Here is a 15997-nt window from a genome sequence, read left to right as displayed (position 1 = left end):
GTAGAGGGATCCAAGTGACACTGCACATGAATCAGAAAATATTAAAAGGCAGCTACAAAGATGTAATTAGAAAGGTAAATGAAATGTTAGTCTTTATTGTAAGGGGGATGAAGCATAAAAGTTGAGCTGTCTTGCTTCAACTGGGTAAGAAGTCTCATCACGCCAGGTTAAAGTCCAACAGGTTTATCTGGTAGCAAAAGTCATTAGCTTTCGGAGCACTGATCCTTCGTCAGCTAAGTGGGAGTTCTGTTCACAAACAGGGCATATAAAGACACAAACTCAATTTACAAAATAATGGTTGGAATGTGAGTCTTAACAGGTAATCAAGTCTTAAAAGGTACAGACAATGCAAGTCCATATTCTTAACTTGCGCTCAGGATGCAGACCAGCTGCGAAACTCTGCCAAGCAGATGAGACAAAGGAACTATGCCATAAGAACATAAGAAGTAGGAGCAGGAGTAGGCCATCTAGCCCTTCGAGCCTGCCCCGCCATTCAATAAGATCATGGCTGATTTGAAGTGGCTCAGTTCCACCTTCCCACTTTCTCCCCATAACCCTTAATTCCCTTGTTTATCAAAGACCTATCTACCCGTGTCTTAAATATATTTAGCGAGGTAGCCTCCGCCACTTCAACAGGCAGAGAATTCCAGAGATTCACCACCCTTTGAGTGAAGAAGTTCCTCCTCAACTCCGTTCTAAACTGCACCCCCCTTATCTTGAGGCTGTGCCCTCTAGTCCTACTATCCTTTCTGAGCGGGAAGAATCTCCCTACCTCTACCCTATCCATCCCCTTCATTATCTTATACGTCTCTATAAGATCCCCCCCCTCATCCTTCTAAACTCCAACGAGTACAGACCCAGTCTATTTAGTCTCTCTTCATAGTCCAACCCCTCATCTCTGGTATCAGCCTAGTGAACCTCCTCTGCATTCCCTCCAAGGCCAAAATATCCTTGCGCAAGTGCGGCGACCCAAACTGCACATGGTACTCCAGCTGCGGCCTCACCAGTGCCCTGTACAATCGCAGCAAGACCTCCCTGCTTTTATATTCTATCCCCCTCGCTATAAAGGCCAGCATCCCATTCACCTTCTTGATCACCTGCTACACCTGCAGACTGGGTTTTTGCGACTCATGCACAAGGACCCCTAGGTCCCTCTGCACCGTAGCATGCTGCAGCTTTTCGCCCTTTAAATGGTAATCCTCCTACTATTATTCCTGCCAAAGTAGATAACCTCACACTTGCTAACATTGTACTCCATCTGCCAAGTCCTCGCCCACTCGCTCAGCCTATCTAGATCTCTCTGCAGACTTTCCACACCCTCCACACAATTTGCTTTTCCACTCATCTTTGTGTCATCAGCAAATTTCGACGCCCTACACTCAGCCCCCTCCTCCAGATCATCTATATAAATGGTAAATAGCTGAGGCCCCAGCACCGATCCCTGCAGCACTCCACTAGTCACCAACCGCCAATCAGAATAGCACCCATTGATGCCAACTCTCTGCCTCCTATTAGGCAACCAATCCTCTATCCACCCTAACACCTTACCCCCAACTCCATGTCCCCTAACCTTCTGAAGCAACCTTTTGTGTGGCACCTTATCAAATCGAGAAACACCACATCCATCGGTTCCCCTCTGTCTACCGCACTAGTCACATCCTCATAGAATTCCAATAAATTCGTCAAACACGACTTCCCCTTAACGAATCCGTGCTGCGTCTACTCTATCAAACAATTCTTCTCTAGGTGCCTCGCTATTTCTTCTTTGATGACGGATTCAAGCATTTTTCCAACAACAGATGTTAAACTAACCAGCCTATAATTCCCTGCCTTATGCCTGCTACCTTTTTAAACAGTGGCGTAACATTAGCCGTTTTCCAATCTTCCGGCACTTCCCCGGAATCCAGCAAAGTTTGGTAAATAATTACTAAGGCATCTACTATCGCCTCTGCCATTTCCTTCAGAACCCTGGGATGCATTCCATCCGGTCCTGGGGACTTGTCCACCATCAGTCCCGCTAGTCGATCAAGCACTACCTCTCTAGTGACAATAATCGCATTCAGGCCCTCAAGACCTACCATCCTTCAATCTTTAATATCTGGCAAACTATTCACATCCTCCTCCGTGAAGACTGAGGCAAAAAACTTATTTAAGGCCTCAGCTATTTCCTCATCTCCCACCACTAAATCCCCCCTCTCATCCTCTAAGGGTCCAACATTCACTTTAGCCAGCCTCCTCCTCTTTACATATTTGTAAAAACTCTTACTGTCCTTTTTTATATTTAGTGCTAGTTTAGCTTCATAGTCTATCCTTCCTTTATCAACTTCTTAGTCATTCTTTGTTGATTTTTAAACCCCTCCCAATATTCTACTCGCCCACTACTTTTAGCAACTCTAAACGCATCAGCTCTTAATTTAATACTCTCCTTTATTTCCTTCGACAACCACGGCTGATTATCCCTTCTCCTACGTTCCTTCTCTACCATTGGAATATATTTCTGCTGAGCACTGAAAAAGATCTCCTTAAAGATCCATCTACATGCACACCAAGAACAGGAAACTTGAGAAACCCAGCATCACCACCAGCAGCAACCAAGCCTCCCCAGTACCACAGTAGAAGACAGTACCACTGCAGGAAAGTCCACTGTCAACTTGTCGGACTACACACTTCAACCAGATGAAACCCAAGTTCTCAGCCGAGGGCACAATTTCTGCCCCCCCACCAAAACAGACCACATCAGTCTCGCAGCAGACACAGAGGAATTCATCAGGCGAATGAGGCTGCACGAGTTCTTACACAAACCCCAAGAGGCCAACAGCGAACACAATGAGACAGCCAATGAACCAGAACAGCCGACAAAGAGATCCGCACTGCAGCAACTGAAGAGGAAAAAGTCAAATTGGACTCCTCTGGAAAACCGCTGTCCTTGACTTCACACGTATGCCCAAACTGCCAGGAGGGGCATCAACACCAGATTCATCAACCACACTCAAGACAGCCCGAACATCACCCAAGCACCACACAACGCCATCCGCGCTCTCAAGACCAACTGCAACTTTGTCACCAAACCAGCACAGGAGAGACCATCATCATACTGAACAGAACAAATTACTGCAAAGAAGTGTAATGACAACTGAACAACGAGGAACACTACAGACAGTTACCCACAGATCCGACCAAAGAACACACCCGTAAACTCAACAGACTGGTCAAGACCTTTGATCCGGACCTACAGAACACCCTCCGTGCCCTCATCCCACGTACTCCCCACGTTGGAGATCTCTACTACCTCCCGAAAATACACAAGGCAAACACACCTGGCCATCCTATCGTATGGGGCAATGGGACCCTGTGCGAGAACCTCTCCAGCTATGTCAATGGCATCCCAAAACTCATTGTACAAAGAATGCCCAACTTTTGTCACGACATTACAGACTTCCTATAGAAACTCAGCACACATGGAGCAGTTGAACCAGGAGCACTCCTCGTCACAATGGATGTCTCGACACTCTACACCAACATCCCCCATGACGATGGCATTGCTGCAACTGCCTCAGTACTCAACGCCGACAACGACCAGTTTCCAGATGCAATTTTGCAACTCATCCGCTTCATCCTGGACCACAATGTCTTCACCTTCAACAACCAGTTCTTCATCCAGACACATGGGCCATGGGGACCAAATTCGCACCTCAATATGCCAACATCTTCATGCACAGGTTCGAACAAGACCTCTTCACTGACAGGATCTTCAACCAATGCTATGCACTAGATACACTGATGACGTTTTCTTCCTTTGTACTTATGGCGAACAATCACTGAAACAACTATATGATGACATCAACAAGTCCCATCCCACCATCAGACTCACCATGGACTACTCTCGGAATTGGCTGCATTCTTGGACGCACCCATCTCCAACAAGGACGGTCACCTCAGCACTTCACTGTACCACAAACCCGCGGATAAGCTCACGATGCTCCACTTCTCCAGCTTCCACCCTAAACACGTTAAAGAAGCCATCCCCTACGGACAAGCCCACCTTATACACAGGGTCTTGTTCAGATGAGGAGGATCATAACAGATACCTCCAGAAGCTGAAAGACGCCCTCATAAGAACAGGATATGGCGTTCAACTCATCAATCGACAGTTCCGACACATCACAGCAAAAAACCGCACTGACGATCTTAGAAGACAAACACGGGACAGAGTGCCCTACGTCGTCCAGTACTTCCCCAGAATGGAGAAGCTATGACATCTTCTACGGAGCCTTCAACATGCCATTGATGAAGATGACCATCTCACCAAGGCCATCCCACATACCCAACTGCCTTCTAGCCTTCAAAGAACCGCACAACCTCAAACGGGCCAATGTCCACAGCAAACTACCCAGCCTTCAGGAAAACAGTGACCACGACACGATGTAACCCTGCCACAGCAACCTCTGCAAGACATGCCGGATCATCGACACAGATGCCATCATCTCACGTGAGAGCACCATCCACCAGGTACACAGTACATACTCTTGCAATTCGGCCAACATTATCTACCTGATACGCTGCAGGAAAGAATGTTCTGGGGCATGGTACATTGGGACGACCATGTAGACACTACGACAACAGATTAACGATCACCGCTCGACAATCACCAGGCAAGAATGTTCTCTTCCCGTTGGGGAAAAATTCAGCGGTAACGGGCATTCAGCCTCTGATCTTCGAGTAAGCATTCTCCAAGGTGGCCTTCATGACACACAACGCAGAGTCGCTGAGCAGAGATTGATAGCCAAGTTCCATACACGAGGACAGCCTCAACTAGGATCTTGGGTTCATGTCACACTATCTGTAATCCCCTCGACTTGCAAAATCTCACTAACTGTCCTGGCTGAAGACAATACACATCTCCTTAACCTGGGCTTAATGCTCTCTCCACTCACATTGTCTGTACCTTTAAGACTTGATTACTTGTGAAGACTCGCATTCCAACCATTATTTTGTAAATTGAGTTTGTGCCTTTATATGCCCTTTGTGAAGAACTCCCACTTGCCTGACGAAGAAGCAGCGCTCTGAAAGCTAGTGGCATTTGCCACCAAATAAACCTGTTGGACTTTAACCTGGTGTTGTTAGACTTCTTACTGTGTTTACTCCAGTTCAACACTGGCATCTCCACATCATTGCTTCAACTGTACACAGCATTGGTGAGACCATAACCAAAGTGATGTGCATAATACTGGTTTCTTTACTTAAAGTATATATTTGTACTAGAAGCAGTTTAGAAAAGATTCACTTCACTTATTGCTGGGATGAACAGGATTCTGATGAAAGGTTAAGTAGGTTGGGCCCATACTCATGATGACACGAAGATGAGTGGTAAAGCAAATTGCGTGGAGGGTGTGGAAAGTCTGCAGAGGGATCTTGATAGGCTGAGCGAGTGGGCAAGGACCTGGCAGATGGAGTATAATGTTAGCAAGTGTGAGGTTATCCATTTTGGCAGAAATAATAGTAGGAGGGATTACTATTTAAAGGGAGAAAAGCTGCAGCTTGCTACGGTGCAAGGGGACCTGGGGGTCCTTGTGCATGAGTCGCAAAAACAGTCTGCAGGTGCAGCAGGTGATCAAGAAGGCAAATGGGATGCTGGCCTTTATAGCGAGGGGGACAGAATATAAAAGTAGGGAGGTCTTGCTGCAACCGTACAGGGTACTGGTGAGGCTGCAGCTACAGTACTGCGTGCAGTTTTGGTCGCCACACTTGCGCAAGGATATATTGGCCTTGGAGGGAGTGCAGAGGAGGTTCACTAGGCTGATACTGGAGATGAGGGGGTTGGACTATTAAGAGAGACTAAATAGACTGGGTCTGTACTCGGAGTTTAGAAGGATGAGGGGGGAATCTTATAGAGACGTATAAGATAATGAAAGGGATGGATAGGGTAGAGTTGAGAAAGGATAGCAGGACTAGAGGGCACAGCCTCAAGATAAGGCGGGGGGGGGGCACTTTAGATTGGAGTTGAGGAGGAACTTCTTCACTGAAAGGGTGGTGAACCTCTGGAATTCTCTGCCCGTTGAAGTGGTGGAGGCTACCTTACTAAATATATTTAAATCACGGGTAGATAGGTTTTTGACAGACAAGGGAATTAAGGGTCATGGGGAGAAAGCGGGAAAGTGGAACTGATCCACTTCAGGTCAGCCATGATCTTATTGAATGGCGGGGCAGGCTTGAAGGGCTAGATGGCCTTCTCCTGCTCCTATTTCTTATGTTCTTGTGTTCTCAATGGAATTTAGAAGAACATGGGGTGATCTATTGGAAGCATACAAAATTCAGAGGGGATTCAACAGGGCAGATACCGATAAGATGTTTCCTCTTGTGGGGGGATCCATAACTGAGGGCCACAATATTCTGCAGCATATTGCCACTTAACTAATGTTCTGTTTTTCTGTTCTTCCTACTAAAATGGATCTCACATTTTCTCATACTATGCTCCAATTGACATGTCAGATATGCCACATGTTTAAAAATAAGGGATCTCCTATTTAAAAGGGAGATGCGGAAGAGTTTCTTCCGAGGGGTGGGAGTCTTCAAAATTTTCTTCCACAGACAGCACTGCAAGTTGGGTTATTGAATACATTCAAGCCACAATTAATCAGATTTTTGATAGACAAGAGAGTCAAAAGTTGTGGGAGGCAGATAGGAAAATTGCAGTTAAGGCCGTAACCAGATGAGCCATCCCATTATTTAATAGCAGAGCAGGCTCAATGGGCGGAATGCCTTATTGGCTTACTCATAGAATTATTGAATACTACAGTGTAGAAGGTGGCTATTTGGCTGATCGAGTCTGCACCAACTACAATCCCACCCAGGGCCCTACCCCCACATATTTTACCCACTAATCCCTCTAACCTACGCATCTCAGGACACTAAGGGGCAATTTTTTTTAGCATGGCCAATAAACCTTACCCCACACATCTTTGGACTGTGGGAGGAAACCCACGCAGACAGGAGGAGAATGTGCAAAATCCACAGAGACAGTGATCCAAGCCAGGAATCGAACCCAGGTCCCTGAAGCTGTGAAGCAGCAGTGCTAACCACTGTGCTACAGTGCCACCCTGCTCGTATTTAAGAACACAAGTAGGAGCAGGAGTAGGCCATCTAGCTCTTCCAGCCTGCCCCGCCATTCAATAAGATCATGGCTGACCTGAAGTGGCTCAGTTCCACTTTCCCGCTTTCTCCCCATAACCCTTAATTCCCTTGCCTACCAAAAACCTATGTACCTGTGTCTTAAATATATTTAGCGAGGTAGCCTCCACCACTTCAACGGGCAGAGAATTCCGGAGATTCACCACCCTTTGAGTGAAGAAGTTCCTCCTCAACTCCGTTCTAAACTGCATCCTGCCCCCCCCCGCTGCCCCACACACACATCTTGAGGCTGTGCCCTCTAGTCCTGCTGTCCTTTCTGAGCGGGAAGAATCTCTCTACCTCTACCCTATCCATCCCTTTCATTATCTTATACGTCTCTATAAGATCCCCCCTCATCCTTCTAAACTCCAACGAGTACAGATATTTCTTATGATTTTAGGAATTCTGTTTATTCCAGTGCCAGTTCTCCCCTCATGCCTGTATAAATTGGCTTTGTTGAAGTTTAAAACTGTTGTTTGTGATATGGAAGCAAACTAGCCAAGGAAGGGAATAGCTGAAGTAAATGTTGGCCCCCTGAGAAGCAGAGACGAGAGAATCATCATAGGAGATGTGGAAGTTGAAGAAACTTGAACAAATTATGAACAAAACAGAGAAATTAGGTCTGCTTATCACGAGATAGTAACTGTAGGCCTTAAACTTAAGACTATTATCTGAAAATCTACGGGAGAGTTTCAGAAAAGTTTATTCTTGTGTAAAGGGGCATTTGACCCTATCAGAAATTGTGAAAGAAGCAGATTCATTAATAATTTTACAAAGAAAGTGGACATATTGTTGAAAAAGAACATGTCTGCAGCAAGTAGAAAATGAGACAATCAGGATAAATGGGTCATTTTCAGGTCAGCAACTGTAAATTGTGGAGTGCCACAAGCCTCAGTTCTGGGGTCTGAACTATTTACAATCAATATTAATGACTTGGATGAAGGGATGCTGCAGTGTAGCTAAAATTGCCGATGATGCAAAGCCAGAGAGGAAAGCAAATCATGAGGAGCATACGAAGCGTGTAAAGCAATGTAGATAGTTTTAAGTAAGTGGAAAGAAATTGGCAGATGGAGTATAATGTGAGCTTGTTCACTTTGGCAGGAAGAACAGAAAATAAACCACTATTAAATGGACAGAGACTGAGTAATACTGTAATACGGAGGGATCTGGGTGTCCTTGTACACAAGTCACAAAAAGTTAACAAGTAGTTAAAAAAAAACAAATTGTGGATGCTGGAATCTGAAACCAAAAGAGAAAATGCTGGAAAATCTTAACACGCCTGGCAGCATCTGTAAGGAGAGAAAAGAGCTGATGTTTTGAGTCGGGATGACCCTTTGTCAAAGCTGAAAGGCATAGGAAGTGAGAGATTTTTATCCTGTAGAGTGAGAGAATTAAAGATCAGTCATAGCTACAGAAACAAGGAGAAAGGCTGCCAAAGGCAGTCCATAGAGAATAAAAGGGTGTGAATGGCCAAACGGCAGAGAAGCTGAAATCAAAGGGTAAACTGTGACAGATGAAGGTGGGGGGAAGGGGGTTGAGAAAAGGGAGGGGGGGGGGCAAGTCATGAAGAAGAAAAGGTAAGGAAAGGGGCATAAAATGGGGGAAAGAGTTGGGGGGGGGGAGAAAAATAAAGACAGACAATAAAGAAATAAAAGGTAGAGAACAATTAAAAATTAAATAAAATGAAAACAAGTAATTGTCCTTTGATGTGACCTGAATGGCGTATAAAAGTAGAAAGATCTTGCTGCAGCTGTACAAAGCATTGGTGAGATCACATTTGGAGAACTGTTAACAGGCTTGGTCTCCTTACTTGGGGATATACTTGTATTGGAAGGAAGAGAAGGTTCACTATATTGAGTCCTGGGATGAAGGGTCTGTTATATGAGAAAATGTTAGACAGCTTGGGCCTATACTCATTGGAGTTTAGAAGAACGAGAAGTGATTCTAATTGAAACAGGGGGCTTGATAAGGTCGAGGCTGAGACAACTTTTCCTTTCGTGAGGGAGTCAAGAATTAAGGAGCTCAGTTTAAAGATAAGGGGTCTCCCATTAAATGTAGAGATGAGGAAGAATTTCCCTTCTCAGAGGTGATGAGAGAGCAGAATGCTGGGTCAATGAACATGAAATTCAAGAGCTGAGTTAGACAGGTGTTTGATCAATCAAGAAATTAATGATTATGGAGGGCCAGCAGGAAAATACGGAGTCACAGTCACAATCACAGCCATCATCTTATTGAATGATGGAGCAGGCAAAAATGAGCCAAATGGCCGATACCCACTCTGATTTCTTGTAATCTTTTCAGTAATACACATCTCGGAATCTGTTAAAAGTGAGGAAAACTCCTTTTAAATGTCAAAATTTTTACAAATTCCTCAACTACATTGAATTTGGGAATGTAATCAATGGAAATTGATTGTAAAAAAACCTGTACCTATAATCAGAATGATCTTTGATAAGAAAGCAAGTTGTCCCTACTGATTTACCATCCAAAATATTACCTTAATTTATTAGTGAAAAAGTATTCAAAATAACTTATTCAGCAAATTTTGTGTTTTTATGAAGAAATCAGAAGTACATATCACATCTTCACAATATCCCAAAGCACTTCACAGCCAATGAACTGCTTTTGAAGTGTAGTCAATTGATAAACGTAGAAGTCATTTTGCTCACAGCAAGGGCCTATAAACACAAAAACATATTCACTGAGTGCATAATTGTGGGGGAGTCTCAGCCAGTCATTAAAATCTGTGGCCTTTTCAGCAACTTTGGTGCGTGAATGCCCTACATTAAAAACAGAGAATATTTTGACAAATATTCCTCCAGCAATCACATGGAGAGACTGGGAAAAGGGGGATGTGAAGGCTGCATGGGCCAAATAGGAGCATTTTGGAAATTTTCTTTCCTCAAGTTGGCACTTGAAATCAGTTAAAATTTCACAGTGAGCTTGTGCCAATCTAAGCTGGAGCAAAATTCACAGCTAAGCAGAGAAGAATCAACTGATGGGGTGCCTATAGGATCCAGGATCAGGAGAATGAATGAAGGACATCTTAGACTATATCAGGAAATTCAAACGGCAGAAGGGAAAGAACCAATAGTTACAACATCTGGTCTGAATTCAGACATTGGAACCTCTGGAATAATCAAAACTGAGGCCTTAAAATGTTACGCATCTATGCAAAATAGCATGAGTAGCCACTTAAAAGAGCAGACTGGTCCACAATTTAACCTTTCATCCAAGCAGCAGCACCTCTAACAACCAATTCATGAAAAATCTATTAGCTGCAAGCTTGACTTTGAACAACTGTGTCTTGCTGCCTCTATTTGCTTGTTCAACTTAGCAGGGCCAGAACCAATTAATATCTGCACGGTTTGTTGGGGAAGATATAAACAGATTTGGCAGGGGAGTGGGAATCAAAGAGGGAATTCAGATAGGAGAAGAACAAAATTGGTAATGGTAGGAAGGAAAATAGTGAATGAATTGGAAGACTGTGGAAACAAAGGCCAGCATCAAATAGGATCAAAATACAACAAAGAAGAGTTAAGGCAGAATTAATGCACAGAGCATTCACTATTAGGTAGATGAATTGATGACACAGATAGTAGCAAACAGGTATGACCTAATTGCCCTTACAGATGCATGTCTGCAAGGTGATCAAGGCTGGGAACAGAATGGTCAAAAGTATTTAACATTTGGGAAGGAGAGGCAAAAAGGAATAGGAAGTGGTTATACACTTAAGAATGAGTCCATTAGTAAGAGAGGATCTTAGATTGGAAGATCAAGATGTAAAATCAGTTTGGGCGGAGGTAAGAAGTGGCAAGGCACAGCAAACATATCTAGGAGCTGTTTATAGACCACTAAACAATAGTGGTACTGCATAGCATGGTATAAATCAGGAAACTAGAGATTCTTTTTAACAGGGTTAACACAGCAATCATGGGAGATGTTGATCTACAAATAGACTGGCAAACCAAATTAGCTTCAATGCTATGGAAGACAAATTCCTGGAAATATATATATATATATATAGATATATATACACACACACACACACACACACACACACACACACACACACATACACACGTGATGTGGAGATGCCGGCGTTGGACTGGGGTAAATACAGTAAGAAGTTTTACAACACCAGGGTAAAGTCCAACAGGTTTATTTGATAGCAAAAGCCACTAGCCTTCGTCAGGTAAGTGGGAGTTCTGTTCACTCTTACCTGACGAAGGAGCATCACTCTGAACGCTCGTGGCTTTCGCTACCAAATAAACCTGTTGGACTTTAACCTGGTGTTGTGAGACTTCTTACAATGTATATATACATGGGGGAGCAATGGGTGTCAGGACTAAATCTAATATTTGATTTTGCTTTTATTGTAATATTTCCAAGTTTGATGATGATACAAAACTAAGTGGGAATGTGAGTTGTGATGAGGATGCAAAGATATTTCAAATGAAATAAATGGGCAAGAACTTGGCAGATGGATATAATGCCAGAAAATATGAACTTATCCACTTTGGTAGGAAGTGAGGTAGGTCATTTAGGACTGAGAAGAGGAAAAATTTCTTCACTCAGAGGGTGGTAAATTTTTGGGGTGCATCTGTAGAGGATCAGTCATTGATTATGTTCAAGACTGGGCTTGATAGATTTCTAGACAGTAAAGACATCAAGGGATAAGGGGGTCATACTGGAAAGTGGTGTTAAGGAAGTTCAACCATGTTCTAATTAAATGGCAGAGCAGGTTAGAGGGACCTACTTATGCTCCTATTTCTTACATTCCATTGCCCTGACCCCTGACTTCACTTGTATGCTGGTCTTGAAATACAAAAGACTAATTTAGGAATCCACCCATGGCCTCTCAAATTCTGCTCCTTAAGCACTTTCTTTTGCCTTATACAGCCTCTTTAAAATCTAATTTGACTATGCCTTTCCTCTCATTTTAATCCTCCTCAATATCTGATTCTGTGCATATAGGTTAGATTTTGTTTTGCTCCACTGGTGGGGAAGGAGGGGCATGTAAAATTCTACACATCATCTTCCTGCTGCCGACATACTCCTGACCCGTCTGAAATTTTAGAGGGTGGTCAAGTTGTCTGGTGGCCCGTGACTCTTGTGCCAACTAACGCCTTTAAGTGGTCAAATTTAGGCCTCATTCTATCCTCCCTGGTATTTAACACAGCGGCAGAAGGGAAGCCCAACAACTTTAGATGGTACCAGGGTCCTATTTGTCCAGACTCTTGGGCCCACCAGAGGTCCCACGCAACCCCCTGAACGTCATGCCACCCCCCTCCCCCATACTGAGGCTGCATTGACCGAGTATGGCATTAGGGGGCGTAACAAAACTGAAGTCAATGGGAATTAGGGTTGAAAACTCTATTGGTTGCAATCATACCAAGCACAAAAGAAGATGGTGGTGCTTGTTTGTGATCAGTCGTATCAGCTCCAGGACATCAATGCAGTAATTCCTCAGGGTATCATGCTGGCCTAACCCCTCTCAGCTGCTTCAACAATGATCTTTCCTCATCATAAAGTCAGAAGTGGGAATATGCGGTGATGACTGCACAATGCTCAGTACTATCTGCAACTTCTCAGATATTGAAACTGTCCATGTCAATATGGAGGAAGACCTGGAGAGCATGCAAGCTCGGGCTGATAAGTGGCAAGTTACATTTGTGCCAAAGTGCCAGGCAATGACCATCCTCAACAACAGAAAATCCAACCTATTGCCCTCTGACATTCAATGACATTACCATCGCTGAATCCTCTAAAATCAGTATCTTGATGGTTACCAATGACCAGAAAATGAACTCAGCCATATAAGTACTATGACTACAAGATCAGAGGTTGGGAATTCTGCAGAACGTGACTAACCTCCTAACTTCTTGAAGCCTCTCCACCATCTACAAGGCACAAGTCAGCAGTGTGAAGGAATACTCTCCATCTGCCCAAATGGGTGCAGCTCTAACTACACTGAAGAAGTTTGACACCATTCAGGGCAAAGTAGTCCATTCAATTGGCATCTCACTCACTCCCTTCAATATCAACACCCTCAACCACCAACGCAGTGGCAGTAGTGTACACCATCTACAAGATGCGCTGTAGCCGTTCATCAAGGCTCATTCAACCATACCTTTCAAACCTGTGACCTCTACCGGACAACGGTAGCAGATGGAGTTTCTCTCTAAGTCGCACACCACCCTGATTTAGAACTATATTATCTCTCCTTCACGGTCACTTGATCAAATTCCTACAACTCCTTGCTAACAGCATTGTGGGTGTACTAACATATGGACTGCAACAGTTCAAGGCTGACCACCTTCCCAAGGGCAGCCAAGGATAGTCACCAGAAATGCTGGCCCATTCAGTGACAATCATGTCCCATGAAATTTTTTTTCCCCAAATACTACTTAAAAAAACTAATCCAGACAGAAGTTCTTATTTCTAATCCAAGCAAGTAATTAAAGGAGTTGGGAATGGGGGACAAAAGTGAGCATGAAACAGTCTCAAGTCCTATGGCATAGGTCAAAATGCTGAGCTCGGAAACACTGGTCAAATAACAATGTACAACAATCCAAGTCTTGTTGCAAAGTCATGTCTTCAATTGCGATATGGTAAGATAACAACCCTTTTTCTAAATTATATACATTTTAAAATCAACCATTATCCCATAGCTGTTGCACACTTTTTATTTTGCAATTCAAAATGTGCAACTCAACCTACTTGTCATCAATGCTGTTCTGGTAATAGATATGCAGGAGTTTGTCCTTGATCCAGTTCACTTTTTGAGCAGCCTCTTTCCCAGCCTCAGCATGAAGACAGTACTTTTTGTATAGCTGGGCCAAGCCCATCATTGCTTCTTTCCGCACTCGCCACTTAAAAATACAAAAGATAAATGAAAGCCATCAGTCAGATAAAAACATATTTCTGTTGTATTCATGACGTTTTCCCCCTAATTACACGAAGATACTCTTTCAGTTGGCTCTGTTGGATAAGTGACTGCATTGCCAAGTCCATAGGTGTCTTTATATTGACAGCCAGAAAATATATGCAGTCTGGTGAGGACATCTCTACCATTGTTCCCTACCTGTGCAGAATAGTTGAGCTTTGTAGGAGCAGAACAACTGAGCCTATCCATCTTTTCTCTGGAGATAAATCTGTGGTACACTTGCAGTCCGATCTAGTTCTACTATTGTAATCAAACCACCACACAGAGATTAACTAGTTGTTCAAAAGAAGGGACTATTGTTTGTTTGAGATTGGCATTGGTGTTTTGTGGTCTTGTGCTCTCTTCTAGCAGAAACACAACTCAGTTCCTTTGAGAAAGCGAGCCTCACAATCAGGATTACATGCAATGAAATATTAAGTACCAAATCAGAGAGGTGGGGTGGGGGGCGGCAGGGGGAGAGAATAAATGGCAGTTCAAATACACTTAATAAAACAGCAACACCATTCTGCAGATTGGTCAGTGTAGTATTTTCCTCGTTTCTTGACTAGGGCAGCATGGCAATACTTTCTCATGGTTGTACTGAGGCAAAGTGAGATTGCCAAGAATCATCATCCTCATTTGTTGAGCCTGTGCATGCAAATGGAAGGCAAGTTTACAAAGAAAAGGTGATAAGCTGTCAAACTCACCACTAGCAGCAGCAATAAAATGCTTCTCTTAAGCTATCAGAAATTTTTTTATATATATATATATATTTGTATGTATACCTAGGGGTTAGTCACAACATGAACAGGATAAGGCTGAGATATTTCATTAAATATTTGGCTCAGCTAAATACTAAATGAAAGTGCAGATCATAATATATCCTCCAAAATAGAAATCTCACAAATAAGTATATATTGGACCAGTTTAAGAATGCACAAAACCACAAGTCAAAATGGCTTAGGTTTAGTGAAAACTAATTGACTCACTCACAAATTTTCTAGCGGCATACCTACCTCATGTCCATTCATTGTCCTCTACAAAAAATTTTCCATAGATTGCAAAAGCTGAGGCAACATATTTACTAAACTTACCAGTCCCTAAAATCAACATTTTCGAATAAAAGGCAGCTGTTTTATGCCACCTAAAAGATTAAATTCCAAATTCTAAAGTCAACAACTATTTTTTCACAATTAGCTGTAACAGCACATAATATAAAGCATTGGAGAATAAAGATTTAAAATGGAATCCATGTGGATAAACTCAACGAAACCAAGAGATCAGTTATGTAATTCAATGATCCAAAGAAAATTGCATAAAAGATTGAAAATGAGGATTTTGACAATTAATTTGAGAGATTTTAATTATCCAAAAATGGAACATAAATTTTGTTTCAAGAGGGTGTTCACAGTTGCTTTCTCAATCATAAAAAAAAAGAACATAAGAAATAGGAGCAGGAGTAGGCCATCCAGCCCTTCGAGCCTGCCCCGCCATTCAATAAGATCATGGCTGATCTGTCGCTGCTCAGTTCCACTTTCCCGCCCTCTCCCCATAACCCTTAATCCCCTCTCTTATCAAAAACCCATCAACCCGCGTCTTAAAAATATTTAGCGAGGTAGCCTCCACCACTTCAACGGGCAGAGAATTCCAGAGATTCACCACCCTTTGAGTGAAGAAGTTCCTCCTCAACTCCGTTCTAAACCGCCCCCCTTTTATCTTGAGGCTGTGCCCCTAGTCCTATTGTCTTTTTTGAGCGGGAAGAGTCTTTCCACCTCTATCCTATCCATCCCATTCATCATCTTATACGTCTCAATGAGATCTCCTCTCATTCTTCTAAACTCTAACGAGTACAAGCCCAGTTTATTCAGCCTCTCCTCATAGCTCAACCCCCTCAACTCCGGT

The 15997-nt window shown here is 43.2% G+C and overlaps 1 protein-coding gene across 4 annotated transcripts in view; it reads right to left on the bottom strand.

Annotated features, from left to right (window-relative positions):
* Positions 1–15997, bottom strand: part of pds5a (PDS5 cohesin associated factor A) — a 219673-nt gene that overhangs the window by 100289 nt on the left and 103387 nt on the right. For all 4 annotated transcript variants that reach the window (XM_080188570.1, XM_080188561.1, XM_080188579.1 and 1 more), the window contains exon 12: positions 13891–14042. In XM_080188570.1, coding sequence (XP_080044696.1) covers positions 13891–14042 — 152 coding nt within the window. The remainder of the gene's footprint in view (positions 1–13890; positions 14043–15997) is intronic.

This window comes from Carcharhinus amblyrhynchos, chromosome 1, assembly GCF_965287045.1.
Source record: "Carcharhinus amblyrhynchos chromosome 1, sCarAmb.v2.hapA, whole genome shotgun sequence".
NCBI lineage: Eukaryota > Metazoa > Chordata > Chondrichthyes > Carcharhiniformes > Carcharhinidae > Carcharhinus > Carcharhinus amblyrhynchos.
The sequence above is the reverse complement of the archived record's forward strand: the minus strand, read 5'-3'. Positions and strand labels throughout refer to the sequence as shown.